Source organism: Crinia signifera, chromosome 6 (assembly GCF_055691185.1).
Source record: "Crinia signifera chromosome 6, ASM5569118v1, whole genome shotgun sequence".
Classification (NCBI taxonomy): domain Eukaryota; kingdom Metazoa; phylum Chordata; class Amphibia; order Anura; family Myobatrachidae; genus Crinia; species Crinia signifera.
The window spans coordinates 39,790,723-39,806,641 of record NC_139222.1 but is presented as its reverse complement, the minus strand read 5'-3'; the positions used below and the strand labels follow the sequence as shown (position 1 = coordinate 39,806,641).

Sequence of the window (15,919 nt, the reverse complement as noted above, 5' to 3'; positions counted from 1 at the left end):
TCAGCTCTAAATCTGCTAGCGTGTATGGTCAGGCGATGAGTTCTGTCACTTCGTCACCGGCCGCCGCCGTCGGTCGGGCTGTTTAACCAGCTGAGTGAACCAATTTCCACGGTCTTCTACTGTGGAAAGTGGTTCACCCCGTATGCAAATTGCTGGGTCTGGGTGAGAATTGCTCAGTGTGTATGCATGGAGAGATTTATTAGCCAGCGATTTTCACCATTGCTCGGCATACACACTGCGCAAAAACGCACTGTGTCTGACTATACAAGTACGCAACCCTGACTCCTGTGCGACGATGTTCTGGTCTCACCAACATGTTTCAGTTATCCCATTGCAATATATTTGTGCCATACAGATGATGACCTGGTTCCTGGGCAGCATCACACTTTCTCCCAAACAAACTTCCCTGGCACCCCATCAGCCTACTGCTATCATACCCAGCCCAAGCTCCCTGACTGCCTAGGCTGGTCCTATAACCTGGTAACACTTTATTTTTTTTGTAATGTACCAGAGCATGTAGCTGTAATCTTGTAAAACATTTCTTCTATGTGCTTGATTTCAGCAGAGTTTTATCTTTCTTTCTTTATTATTGTCGCCGAGTAGATTTTAGGTTTTTTGCTATAAGCTATGAGAAAAAAAATCTGGAAGACCTTAATCATTTGAGTGCCAATATTTCAAATGTTCAAAATATCTGCCCAAAATGCCAGTGTCGCTCACATTTGTTATATAAATTCATATTACAAATGTTGTGTAAAAAAAAGATATTTTCTATATAAAAGGTAAACATTACAGGTCATTATGAGGTTTCCATGGCAATTTCCGCACCTATTTTGATCAATTCACTTGGCACTGAAAGGGTTAAAGGGGCCATACATAGCGGCTATCGTAGCAATTCCCCGTTTAGCTGATGGCTAGCTTGGGAGATCACCAATACCAACTGAAAAATGATCGAGATTGAGGAGTCGGGGCTTTTTAGAATGTGGTTCCCGGTCAGATCGCCGATCATCTAAGTCCACCAATAGGATTTGGCAGAGCAGGGAATTAGGCCTCAGATATATGTCCCACATTTACCAAGACATCCTATCTTATAGACAATACATCTCAATGTATGCATCTTACCTTCTCTGTCTCCCAGGCTTAACTGGGCTCTCAGTCCTGTGTAGCGACTCAAATCGGGTTTTGGTGGGGGCGGGGGCTCTGTATCTGCTGACTGAGATTCTGTTAGCTCCAAACTGCTCCGAGACTGGAAGAGACGAACGTGGTGAGGAACAAAAGCTGTGTCTGGAAAAGTCTGCAACATTCTAATTTAGTACAGGGAATGTATGCCACAATACACACAGTAGGTTTCATGCATGGGAGACAATTTACTGGCTCAAGGTCATAAAGCCGTTTTGATGTGCACCATCTACAATGATTTTGAAGCTCCGTTGAATTATAGGAACACCAACTTCTGCAATACATATAATCTGTCACTAGAGGGCACACTGTAATAATAGAATAACCCTCCCATAGAGAAAAAGGACTCCTGAGGATTCCCTGCAATGTTCTGTAACAGCTTCTGCCGTGAGGAAGCTCCGCATTTATACTAAATGTACCTGGTAGTGTTGGAGGGGACTCTGTACACCGTTATCCAGTATTTTAAGGCCAATCTGACTCTCTGATATCTCTGGGCGCAAAAATGGAGGCGACAGAGAAGGAAGGGGCTGGTTACGGTTGCGCTTTATGTATCTGTGAAATAAAGAACAAAAACGAATAAGACAACAATGTTAATCCCAGTCAGAACATTAGCAGGCAAATTGAAATTTAGCCACAATGTATGAAGGAGAATTAATTTGGACCCTGTGTGTGGTTATGAATGGGTTGACTCAAATTATGACCAGGGTTTTTGATGGAACTATACCAGATTCAGTGAAGTTTGAAAAGATGTTCCTTTACAGACTGTAGTGTACCTGACAAGGATTCCGCAATACACGGGTTTTGTTTCCCACTTAACTGACAAAGAATGTATGACTACGGCCGCAGACAGGAGGGCATCACCTGACCAGGGTGTATCCCATGGGTCTGACACGCCCGCTGCTTTCCCCAGGAAATACGTCCTGAACAAGTGCCTACTACTATAAAGTGAGACTCAGCATCCCTCCCACCTGCCAACGAGTGGCTTTAATTAGCATGGATCTCTGGCATTTATGGACTGCATTTTGGGAAAGGCACAACAACGGTATCAGATTTAGGGTGGAGCTTTTTTGGCATTGGGTCCCCTTGGTTGTGGTGGTTTGGTGCATCAAATCACTAATATATATATATATATATATATATATATATATATATATATATATATATATATATATATATATATATATATATATATATATATATATATATATATACACACACAAACTACAATTTAGAAACTTCTCCAGGGTTCCCAGGCCTATCACCCCTGGGGCTACTATTCTACACAGTGGTATACAGGTGTACACGTACTGATGGACAATGCACTCAGTGATAACCTAGCGCTCAGATACAATGCTTTAAGGGGCCTGCACGGGGGAGATGCTGAGCGATGCTAGATCTCTCAGATTGCTAAGCACACAGCTATGTGTCAGCACTGTGCGCTGAGAGATCTGTCAGGGTCAGTGTTCTCCGGCCATGACCAGCGAATAACGAGACTTATCCAGCACACACGATATTAAAACGCCGGGAGATGGCAACACTCGGGACCGCGCATCGCTATGGCCCCTACACATGGAGTGATCTAGTGAGATCGCTTAGAAAATGCCCTCAAATCACCCCATGTGTAGGGGCCATTATAACGCTGTACCATTACTCAGATCACAGTGACGCATCCAGATTATCCTGTGATCTACGTATGCTCACACAGTACGATACGTTTATCACAAGCATATACACATTTACATTTATGTGAGCAAAGCAACATATTGCACAGCTAATCACATGGCGTAAACTTGCCTGTTTCCTGTTTACATCCTGCTATCTAACCACCACCCCCTCGCTTGCACCTCTTGTAATCTGTCTGTCTCCCCTTCCTACTAGATTGTAAGCTCCTCCGAGCAGGGCCCTCTTCCCTCCTGTTGTCAAAGCCCTCTTCTCTTCACATTTCACTCACAGCTCTCCTTTACTCCAACACTCAGTGACCATCTTCATACTCATCTCCATCATTGGCCTCAAGCCTCTAGTTGTATGTTGATTGGGTCCTCACTACTTATATCCAAGCTGTAATGTGTATTGATCTGTGGCGCTCTTTATTTGTACTGTATTTTTGTTATTTATTCAATGTTATGCCAAGTTTTTGTCTCCCTGTATTGTTCCTTTGTACGGCGCTGCGAAACGCTTGTGGCGCCTTATAAATAAAATTATAATAATAATAATAACATATAGTATTACAAATACATTTGCTGTACACATCATATTACAATTGCAGAAAATACACCCTTAATACATCTGTACTTTACAACAAGGTGACTACAGATTTTCCATTCTACAGACCAAACATCCTTCATAACAATTTGAGTAAAAAAAAAAAAAAAAAAAATAGGTTAAACAATTCCATAAATAAAAACAAAGAGAGGTAGAGACATTGGGAGGGGGGGGGGGGGGGGGGGGGGGGGGGGGGCACAGAGAGACAGTGGGGGGAAATTGTGAGAGGGGGGAGGCAGAGAAGGAGGCGAGAGAGAGATAGGATAGAGAGGGGAGACAGGAAGAGGGAGGGAGAAAAAAAAGAAAGGGAAAGTGTGAGGGCTAAGAGAGGAAGGGGGGAACAGAGTGTCATAGGGACATATATCACTCTACTAGGTGATTCATCGCGCCCTACGGGCGCTCTTCACACCGTCGTAAGGGGCTGCGCCCGCTTAATTTGTGAACGTTTGTACATGAGAAATATGGTTAGAATTGTATGAAAGATGCCCTGTATTGCAACTTAGGTGTCCGCGAATCGCGGGAGGGGGGGTCGCGGAGGGTGTCGCGAATTGCAGGAGGGGGGGTCGCGGGGGGTGCCGCGAATTGCAGGAGGGGGGGTCGCGGGGGGTGCCGCGAATTGCAGGAGGGGGGGTTGTGGGGGAGTGGATGCTGCGAATCACGGGAGGGGAGGGATTGCAGAGAATCGCGGGAGGGGGGTCGCGGGGTGGGTTGCCGCAAATCGCGGGAGGGGGGTTACGGGGGCGGGGGTTGCGGCGAATCATGGTAGGGGGGGTCGCGGGGGGTGTGCCGTGAATCACGGGAGGGGGGGGGTCACGGGGTGGGGTGCTGAGAATCGCGGGGGGGTGTGTGTGTGCCGTGAATCGCGGGAGTGGGGGTTGTGGCACTTCATTGGTGTCCATGTCGACACATGAGAATGAATATGAAAACATTCAAAAAATGAAAAAAAAAACTTCAAAAACTCATGTCAACCTTTTTCATTGTCGACCATAGCCGTGCCAGTGTTTTCCATGTGCATTTTAATTCTGGAGCTGCCGCGAATCGCGGGGGGGTGCCGCGAATTGCGGGAGGGGGGGGTCGCGGGGGTGGGTGCCGCGAATCGCGGGAGGGGGGGTTACGGGGCGGGGGTTGCGGCGAATCATGGGAGGGGGGGTCGCGGGGGTGTGCCGTGAATCACGGGAGGGGGGGGTCACGGGGTGGGGTGCCGAGAATCGCGGGGGAGGTGTGTGTGTGTGCCGTGAATCGCGGGAGTGGGGGTTGTGGGGGGGGGGGTGTGACGCAAATCGCCACAAGAAAAAATCAACACAGAAAGGTCAACACATGTAAATGTTGACATAAGTGTGGCACTGTTTTTTTCCGCGAATCGGGGGGGGGGGGGGGCGGTGTCACGGGGGAGGGTTTGCCGCGATTCGCGGGAGGGGGGGGTCGCGGGGTGGTGGTTATGCCGCGAATTGCGGGAGGGGTCGTGTGGGGGTTCTTTTTGCAGCGAATCGCGGGAGGGGGGGTCACGGGGGTGTTTTTGCTGCGAATCGCGGTAGGGGGGGTCGCGGGGGTGCGGGTGTTTTTGCCGCGAATCGCGGGAGGGGGGGGGGGAGGTTTTGCCGCAAATCGCGGGAGGGGGGCGCTCACCTGGTGGCTGTGGAGTAGCAGTGCTGGGCAACATGGGAAGGCAGTGGGTGTCTGGCACTGTCTGTGGGCTCACTGGGCTGGTTCTCTGTCACATACCTCCCAGCATGCCCCTCTCCAGGAGGGACACAATGCTCTGTTTCTAGACTTCCCCTTAATGTATGATTGCCATCACCTGTTTCACACAGGTTAATTTCTCAGAAAGGTGTTCAGCACAGATGAAGGCAATCACACATTAAGAGGAAAGTCCAGGAACAGAGCGTTATAGACACAGACACCCACTTTGAGTGACAGATGTAGCCAAATATATAGGAGATAATTGCCGTGGTCACCGGTGAGAACACTGGCCCCCTGACAGACCACTCAGCAGCACATTGCTATGCAGTTCTGTGTGCCGAGTGATCTGAGCAAGCTCAGAACGCTCATCTCCCTGTGTGTGGGCCCCATCAGGCAGGGGGAGGGTAAAGATGGGAAGAGAGAGAGAGAGAGAACGTACTTATCGAAGGATGGACTGCAGTGTGTAAAAGGTAATTTAAATTATATGATTTTATCTAAATTATCGAAAGGTTATCCAAATGATCTTTTATAAAAGGGGCATACACATGGGGTGATTTTCACCCCATTTCCAAGCGATCTGACTAGATGGCTTAGAAATGAAGCGGGGATGGATCTGTGTGTATATCCTGCAGGGATGGTTCTGCGTGGTCCAATGCTTCGCTATCACCCTAGATTGCAGGGCGCTGCACAGATCACTCAGCAGACATTGCAGTGTGCCGCAAGATTGCACTTAAGCACGTCGCTCAGCGAGAGAGGTCGGAGTACGGGACATTACTATACCTGGGTGGGGAGGAGCTGCACAGCACGTGGCTCACGTTTCGGCAGCAGCCATTGCTAAAAGGATTAACTCCACCACGGAACTTCCCAGTAACCTGAGGTTAAAAGAAAAATAAAGAAGTCATCACAGTGGGTAACACGGAACAGACATACCACGTGGGAGAAAAGGGTAAATGGACATGACAGAAGGTGAGGATAAAAGGACGATACTTCAAGAGGAAACGGCAAAGATATATTATACAGCGTAATGCTATACATATAGAACGCCTGCTCTTACCTGCTCATTCGTAGTGCGACCTCGGGAAACCAGGACAATGTGAAATCCCGTGAGACCAGCGACAGGGAAGAAAAATAGGCCAGCCACGCACATCACTGAAATCCTGGGGCGGAGTTAAGATCTACACGTGACAATACTGACAGCCGAAGGAGCACACTGACAGAGAGAGAGGTATTCAATCCCGTGACCCTGGCCCGTTTTTGTTTTGTTCGACAGCAGATCGCCAAGCGCGGATTTAATTTTCCGTGTCACGATCGGCAAAAAGGGGGCGTGTTCACATAAAGATTGTAGCTATTCGGCCGCAATCGCGACAATTCACGACCAAAATCGACAAAACAGGGCCCGATTGCTTTTAAAGTCGGGCCCATTATGTCGATCTGCCTCTTCAATGCTGTCGGGAAAGACAGCATTGAATAGGCGGTCGCCGCTATTTCCCCCGTCGCAAACAGCGGCCGGGATTGAATACCCCCCTGGGTGTTTTACCAAGTATATGCAAAGGTTGAAACCGCTGGACACAGGAGCACACCACCCTCGTGAGAACAGAACGTACGCATAGATCAGGCATGGCCAAACTGTGGCCCTCCAGCTGTTGTGAAACTACACATCCCAGCATGCCTTGCCATAGTTTTATCAGTCCCTAATAGGTAAACTACGGAAAGGCTTGATGGGATTTGTAGTTAAAAAAAACAGTTGGAGGGCCATAGTTTGGCCATGCCTGACAGAGATTATTATGAAAGGATACGTGACAATTGCTGGGATGTCTCGGAGCTGGTCAGGGTGCCCCAATGTGTAGAAAAGGCCACAGACGAAGACGCTTATTATGTGCAATGTAAGAGACACCAGGAAGAGGAAGAAGTAACGGTAGTTCCTGCGCCCAATGCAGTTATTCACCCATGGACAGTGGTGATCAAACTCCTGCAAAAAAAAAAAAAAAAACATACAAAATAAAGCAATTGCAAACAAACCTGAAAAAAAAGACAGTAGACAAAATGTACCAATTAAACGCAGCTGGTATGAGGTAAAATACTCTCATAGTTTGTACTGTGCCTCATGCACTGTATTTATATTACAGTAATGTAAATATTAAGGGATAGAGCTATTCAGTATTCTTATTATAGGATCCAGTTTCCATCATGTAAATTCTGTTATAGTTAACCATTGTGTACAGTTGCCATTGTTTCACTTCTCCACAAGTCTGTCATCACTTTCAATAGTTTCCTGTGAATCATCTAGTGATGCAATAGAAGGAAAGAGGCCGTATGGCTAAACGTATATATGACATCGCTGGATCAGGCTATGAGGTCACCATGACACAGACAGAGGTAGCTGACAGAAAAAGTCTGAGTTAGCTCATAGCTGCAAAGAGATAACTAATACCCCGTTCTCACTGCAGCCGAATTTTCCTTGTAACACAGGATTTTTGGCAGTGTGAACGGGTCGCATATCCGGATTTCATACACGGGTAAAACCCTTCTTTTTACCCGCGTCAGATCCGGATATGCAGACACGGGTTGACCCGTTCACACTGCCGAAAAACCCGTGTTTAAAGGCAAATTCCCGGGTAGAACTTCTTCACCCGGGAATTTGCCTTGCAGTGGGAACGGGGGTCCAGCGCGTCAGTCCCCGGCATTTTAATGCCGGGTAAAAGCCGGGTCTTTCTCACTCGCAGTGAGAACACGGCATAAACTAAAAGGAGGGTACACTATACGATTTGCGTTAACAAGCTGAAAGAGAACGATACGGTTTAGTGTGTACCCACTATATCATTAATGATCCGCGAGACCGCGCATCATTAACGATAACCCCGGTAACCTGAACATGTAGTCAAATTGGACGATATCGTCGGCGACTTCATGTTCTGCTGGGGTCGTTGACGATCTCATTCAGTGTTTTACTCGTAAAATGTTCATTTTGCGTCGATATCGCCGATATTGTTCACGATATTTCCGATGCCCCATATAATATAAAGTGTACAGGGTTGAAGTCTAATGCCACCAACTGTGTGGGCGACCATTAAGGGTACAGTACTTCTAACGATCATTCGACAAATAAAGCAAAAAAAAAAAAAGAACCACCAACATGTACAGAAGTCAGTGATATAATCGGCTCTGCAAACATCCAGCAAAGTCTCTGAAATGCAGCTCTGCCGGCTCTGGGTGAGATTGTTTTCCCTGGAGCATGAAGGACAGGTCAGACCGCCTCCCTCTCTGGCGCCCTACATTGTACACGGCGTAGTCACAGCACACACAGTGGAGGAAGGCCTTTGATGCTAGGCATATATAAAAGATTAGGAGTTCTTACACACCTTCTATTCTCTTTCTTCCCCCCCCACCCTCCATTCCTCACAGAACTATTACATTTCTGTACTTTACAACATACAACAATGGAGGATGAATGGGATGGCGGAGACCAGCAAGGGCTTAAGAGTACTGTTTACATGTCTACATGACTAACACCTAAAACGGCTTCAGTTACTTCATTCATCTTCAGACACGGTCTCCCGGCTTTCTAGTGACACAGTAAATCCCTTCTAGTAAAGGGATTATGGCACATTTTAGTGCTTTCTGGTGTTTGTTTGGAAAGCCGATTGCTTCCTGTTTCTGTGCGAGGATACCTGGACAGCTAGTAAGGGAGTCAGTGGTAACACTACTCTCTCTATCACACGCACCTTAGCAATACATGTAGGGGAGACAGAAGAAACATAGAATTTGACGGCAGATAAGAACCATTTGGCCCATCTAGTCTGCCCCTTTTTTTACCCTTCAGGTAAACTCAACCCTTTTTAATCCTTATTTCTTTGTAAGGATATTCATATGCCTATCCCAAGCATGTTTAAATTGTTCTACTGTCTTAGCCACTACCACCTCTGATGGGAGGCTATTCCACTTATCCACTACCCTTTCTGTGAAGTAATTATTTCTAACATTTCCCCTGAACCTACCTCCCTCCAGTTTCAGTGCATGTCCTCGTGTTTTATTACTTGTTTTCCTTTGAAGAAAATTTCCCACCTGTACTATGTTAAAACCCTTGATATATTTGAAGATTTCTATCATGTCCCCCCTTTCCCTTCTCTGCTCCAAACTATACATGTTAAGATCTTTTAGTCTATCCAGGTAAGTTTTGTGATGTAGGCCATGAACCATTTTAGTTGCCCTTCTTTGTACACTCTCCAATGTATTTATATCCTTCTGAAGATATGGTCTCCAGAACTGGACACAGTATTCCAGATGAGGTCGTACCAATGACCTATAAAGTGGCATTATTACGTCTTTTTTTCTGCTACTGATTCCTCTCCGTATGCAACCAAGCATCCGACTAGCCTTCCTCATTGCTTTGTTACATTGCCTCCCTGCCTTTAAGTCACTTGAAATAGTGACTCCTAGATCTCTTTCCTCCTCAGTAGTTTCCATTATAGTACCCTTGATACTATATTGAGCCTTTGGGTTTTTGAGTCCCAAGTGCATAATTTTGCATTTTTTAGCATTAAACTAAATGCTCTTGACCAATTCTCAAGTTTACTTAGATCATCAGTCATTTGATTTACCCTTCCTGGTGTGTCTACTCTGTTGCATATCTTTGTGTCATCTGCAAAAAGGCATACTTTCCCTTTAATACCATTTGCAATGTCACTAACAAAGATATTAAAGAGCACTGGTCCAAGTACAGATCCCTGGGGTACTCCACTGGTAACATGTCCCTCCATAGAATGCTTCCATTTACTACAACTGTCTGTTTCCTACCCTGCAACCAGGTTCTTATCCATTTAATTGTTTTATAATCCAATCCCACACTTTCAAGTTTATTTAGCAGCCTGCGATGTGGGACAGTGTCAAATGCCTTACTAAAGTCTAGATATGCCACATCTACAGCCCCCCCTTCATCTAGTATTTTGGTCACGGAGTCAAAAAAGTCAATGAGACTTGTTTGGCATGATCTCCCTGCAGTAAAACCATGCTGTTTTGGATCCTGTAAGTTGTTTAATTTAAGATATTCCACTATTCTTTCTTTTAATAGTGTTTCCATTATTTTCCCTACTACTGATGTAAGGCTCACTGGTCTGTAGTTACTTGCTTCTTCTTTGCTTCCGCTTTTGTGCAGTGGAACTACATTTGCTTTTCTCCAGTCCTCTGGAACTGCACCTGTATCTAGTGACTGGTTGAATAAATCTGTTAATGGCGCTACCAACACATCTTTTAGTTCTTTTAGTATCCTTGGATGCACTCCGTCTGGCCCCATTGATTTATCCACTTTCAGTCTTGAAAGTTCTGTTAGGACTTTCTCCCTAGTAAATGTACCTCCATCTACCTTATTTTTATGAATGTCCTTGCAACTTAACTGTGGTCTCTTCCCTTCTCCTTCTATAGTGAATACAGAGCAAAAGTAATTATTTAGATGATCTGCAATTGGCTTGTCTCCCTCCACCAAATTCTCAGTGTCTGTCCGCAGTCTTATTATTCCTCCATTTGATTTTCTCCTTTCACTTATATTCTTAAAAAAAGTTTTGTTTCCTTTATCTACTGACTGAGCCATTTTCTCCTCAGCTTGTGCCTTGGCACGCCTGATCACTTTCTTAGCCTCTTTGTGTCTGGCAAGATACACTTCTTTGTCATTATTATTTTGAGTCTGCTTGTATGTCCTAAAGGCCATCTTTTTTGCTTTTACACTAGTTGATACCTCTTTAGTAAACCACACTGGCTTCCTTTTCCTGGTACTTTTCTTAACCCTTTTGATACAAAGGTCCGTTGCCTTTAGTATTGCACTTTTTAATTTTCTCCACCTCTCCTGCACTCCTTTCAAGTTCATCCAATCCGCTAATGAGTCGCTTAAACATCTCCCCATTTTTGCAAAGTCAGCCTTCCTAAAATCCAACACCTTAGTTTTTGTGTGACTGGAGTTGGACCCTGCCTTGATACTAAACCATACTGCTTGATGATCACTGGATCCTAGGTTCTCACCCACATATATGTCTGATATCCTGTCACCTTTTGTGAGTATTTGTAAGGAGCTGTAAGAGGTCTGGTCAGTTTCTACCTGTGACTGAATACGCCTTTCCCTTACTATTACTATTCCCTTAAATGCAACCCCACGCCACCCCCACTATCAACACCAACCCGAAGCGTGGTGAGCCCGCGAGGGGCGGCGGTACGCGTCCTCCGACCTTTTCATACCCCCACTATCCACATCGGTGTGGAGTTGATTTTATATAGTGTGGCGAGCGCAGAGAGCCACCGAGCCCGAAGCGTGGCGAGCCCTGCAAGGGGACGCGCATCACTTCACATGTATTCCGCGTCCGCTCGCTGCGCTCGCCACACTATATAAAGTCAACTCCACGCCGACGTGTATAGTGGGGGTATGAAAAGGTCGGAGGACGCGTACCGCCGCCCCCCTCGTGGGCTCGCTGCGCTCGCCACGCTTCAGGTTGGCATTGGTGTTGATAGTACGGGTGGCGTGGGGGTGCTTTTAACATTGTAAGCACCCTTTACGGTGCTTATACAATTATTTATCTTATAGGGGGCCATTTAACATTGAAAACAACCATTAGGGTGCTTATACAATTTTAAAAATCGTATACCATTGTATATGCCATACAATGCGATGGTATACAATTTAAAATTGTATAACATTGGCTGCCATCGCGTAACATCGCATTGCATACCATCGTATGCCTTATGGTATGCAATGCAATGGGCGCCGTGCAAGGAAACAAGTACCAAAACATCAGGTTGACCTTTTCAGGTGTCCATCATCGCCATGGCGACATTTTGTCTATGACGACCAAATGGTGTCAACCTATCAAACGGATCCCCACAATTACAAGTGCACTATTTTTAAAATGTATCAGGTAAAAAACAAACAGGTTGACCGATGAAAAACCGACAGGTTCAAAGGGTTGACATCACAATGGTCACCGCTAACTGTACTTTCTTCATGAGCTTCCATTCTTTGAGGAGTGCTAATGCAGATTGCGATCAGATACAAAATTCCAATGAGAGCAATTGAAAGTTTATAAACAACCGTTGCGGTTTTCCTTCATGTGACATTTGTTACTGAATATTTTCTAGGAATAACCATTGTAAATTAAATTTTGAACTATTTTATTAAATACATATTTTATTATCGTGATACAAAGAATCCCACTGTTATTAAGATACTAGCGCTGCTTTCTCTGCTAGTGCTTGTTATGTGGATTTCACCTTGAGGTAAATAGTCCGTTCTGAGCAGCTGCTTCTATAGAAAAGAACCAATACCCAATGGTATTTGTTTGTTAATGTGTAATGGGCCCCATACATCAGCAATCACAATTTATGGATTTTCAGGGTACTTCTTTACCTTCACGGCGCCAGCATGGCGCCGCGCGTACTTCCGGGTTACGCTCGCCACTAACTAAGTAAGTAAAATAAACTAAGTTAACGCCATGCCAACATGGATAGTTCATACCTCCACTATCCATGTTGGCATGGAGTTGATTTTAATTAGCGTGGCGAGCGTAGCGAGCCACCAAGCCCGCAGCGTGGGCGAGCGAAGCGAGCCCCGCAAGGGGACTCTGACGCGCGGCGCCATGCTGGCGCCGTGAAAGTACAGAAGTACCATTTTCAGATATAGGGATATTTTGGCCAGATAAATGGATTTTACAATCTATCTGACTTTGCCCACACATTACAGATTTATTTCAGTCAAAAGAAAAAGGTTTGGTACCATGCCTGAGGAAGAGACCTAAGTAGTCTCGAAAGCTTGCATTTTAACAACATTTATTTTTGTTAGCCATTAAAAGGTATCATATTTGCTAGATTGCTATTTTGTTTTTCTCACTGAGGAACAATAAAACTTTTCCAGATTTATTTCAGTGATCGGCAGATTTTTCCATCTAAAGATTGCATCTTCATATCTGGAAATTGCCCAATCGATTGTCATTTCAGCTGTTCATGATGTAAATAGATGAAGAAGACGAATTGGGAATGCCCACACATATAAAAAAGATCTGCCGATAATACCAGATTATTAAACATGTTTAAAAACCTGATTTAGCGATCGATTGGCGATTTTGATTGGGATTGCCAAAAGGGGGAGCCCACACATCTAAAATTAATTGTGGCAATCCTCTCCATGGGCCTTATTTTAGTTCACTCTTTCTGACAAAATCCTTCTTAGATGGACAAAACCATGTGCACTGTAGGGGGGCAGATGTAAAATGTGCAGAGAGAATTAGATTTGGGTGAGTCATTTTGTTTCTGTGCAGGGAAAATACTGGCCGCTTTATTTTTACACTGCAATATAGATCTCACTTTAAAGTAAAACCCCACCCAAATCTAATTCTCTCTGCACAAGTAACATCTGCCCCACCTGCAGTGCACATGGTTTTGTCCATCTAAGAAGGATTTTGTCAGAAAGAATGAACTAGAATAAGGCCCATATCTGAAAATTGTCACAATTAATTGCTGATGTATGGGGCCCTTAAGACAGCTGTGAGATCCTATTAAGGTATGCGTGGCACCTTTAGAAACCAGAACAAGTAAAAATGTAACTAATCTAAGGGACCCACGCTACAGCATAACTTAAGCATACATAAAGGGATCCATACGGCAGAAGCTTCCACAAGGCACATACAAATGTACCACTTTTAGTAGTGCAAACTATAAAACAAAACACAAATGAACATCTTAAATCAATCATATTTTTTTATAAAAATACTAGTTAAATGCCAGTCAAAATGACATCTAAGTCCCTATCTGCTCCAACCTCTATCTTCCCAGCTCCCTCTCTCCATATACAGCAAGTTTGAAACAGATCAATTTGCTTTCACTTTCTGAAAAGGAGTCATTTGGTCCGTTGCGTGGCCTCTAGTGGTCACTAGCAGTACTTCACCTCAGAGGTGAGGAGGTATGTGTATATATATATATTATATAGATACTGTCAGCATAAATGACTCTTATTGTTGTACTTCTATAGAGAGCGCTCAGATAATCAATACCAAAGTGCGGAGACAGATCCAATGGCACAGGAATAAATGTAGGACAGCATCCTAAATATCTCTGTACCTGTCAGCCCCATCTGCTGTGTTATAGCGCTTTTAACAGTTGTGTGGTTTTTTGCTTTGCTAACAAAGCGATTGTCAACGACTAACAACCAAAAATGATTTTGTTAAGGCAATACATAACCATGCTACACAATATGTGCCATTCCTGTGGCTCGGCCTGACACTTACTAAATGGAGTTATGGATTATTGGATGGTGTGGTCTTCGTGTAACGTATGTTACCATTAGTCACTGAATAATGTATGCATGGTGATGGCAACACTACATTAAGCAGGTGGTAGAGCTTCAGGCTCTGGGGAACGACACCAATAGAGGAAGTCCCTATGTACTGATTAAGTCATTACCACATGTAAAGCAGCGATATATCTTTTGTTTGGTTAGCACGGTTCAAGCACATTAATTTTTACAGGAGGCTCTCATATAACTCAGTGTTCCCTTTGTAAAATTGCTCCGTGAGGAAAAGTTACATGGCCGCCACTTCTCGAAAAAACATTAACATGGCAGGATTTGATTTCCACTTAGAATAAACCACCACCCAAGACAGAAGGTCCCTGCGGTGAGAAAGGGGTGTAGAAAACCCGTCTGCGGTGTGTGTGCACCCCCCCCTCCTTAAGTAAACCTCCCAGATTTCTGCATATCAGGAGGATTGTTCTGATCATGTGACAGTCTTGAAACACCGCGACTGTTCCATCAGGTATGGTATAGCTTGATTTCTAGCTATACCATAGTGGAAAGCCAGTCAGTTGTTTGGCCGCCTAGATGTCCACATAATGATAGAGAAAGAAACAGGATGTGCTCGCTGTGAAGGGTATCCGGGTGGCTCACAAGCAATATCTAGGTAGACAGTCCATAGATCGACACCAAAAAAGTTGACATGCACTAGGTAGAAATTTTAAAAAGGAAACATAGCAATGATCGACACTAGTGGCCGCACATTTCAAAATTCTAACAGGGGAGCCCCACCAGCTGCCAGTGAGTCAGTTTGGAACGGTAGTTGGTGACAGTTGATGCAATTCGCCTTTTTGAATTTTGAACTCTGCTGCATTTTCCCAGACACCCCTAGCGGTATTCTAGGCACACCTGCGTCTTTCTTAGCACTCCCACTAAACTGCCGGTTCCCACCCCCAGATGCCTACTTCCTGTCAAGCGCCTTGCGTATAGAATTGGTTTTAAGAAGTCGCAGCATGGCCACCTTAACTGGGTGGGGAGTGCTGCTATTATTACGGTGCCTCTGCAGTCACTGTATTCACTGTTATACTTTATGCCTTCACTGACAAATTGGCAATTGTCTTGAACCTGTCTGTAACACTGTCTAAAGTCATTTGTTTTGCCATGATCTGCATAATATATTCCGGGTAATTGTGTGCAATACCACCGCGGGTGTGGGCGGGGCTCAGGAATGTTGACACCTGAGTACATAAATGCCAAACAGTATGTGCAGAACAGCAGCAAACAGGAAGAAGGAGACTAAAGGTGTGTACACACTGTGCAATATCATCTATGGACAATATTGTCAACAATTTCCCCATGGACTCTATAGTGAACGATACACTGAATGATATCAATCAGTGATGTCATCTGCCCCCCCTACCCGATCATGCAGTCCTGACAATGTAGACATATTAAGCTGCATGTACAGATGACAGGGGAGGGTTGTTGAAGACTCACGGGAAGGATATTACAAACTATCATTCCGAAGGCCCAAAATGAGCA

At 44.9% G+C, this 15,919-nt stretch overlaps 1 protein-coding gene across 3 annotated transcripts in view; it reads right to left on the bottom strand.

The window, feature by feature from the left end:
* Positions 1–15,919, bottom strand: part of ZDHHC5 (zDHHC palmitoyltransferase 5) — a 46,071-nt gene that overhangs the window by 5,684 nt on the left and 24,468 nt on the right. For all 3 annotated transcript variants that reach the window (XM_083146057.1, XM_083146055.1, XM_083146056.1), the window contains exons 5-9: positions 6,915–7,087; positions 6,173–6,275; positions 5,899–5,990; positions 1,596–1,728; positions 1,120–1,243 (exon numbers count right to left, since the gene is read on the bottom strand). In XM_083146057.1, the coding sequence (XP_083002183.1) occupies positions 1,120–1,243; positions 1,596–1,728; positions 5,899–5,990; positions 6,173–6,275; positions 6,915–7,087 (625 nt within the window). The remainder of the gene's footprint in view (positions 1–1,119; positions 1,244–1,595; positions 1,729–5,898; positions 5,991–6,172; positions 6,276–6,914; positions 7,088–15,919) is intronic.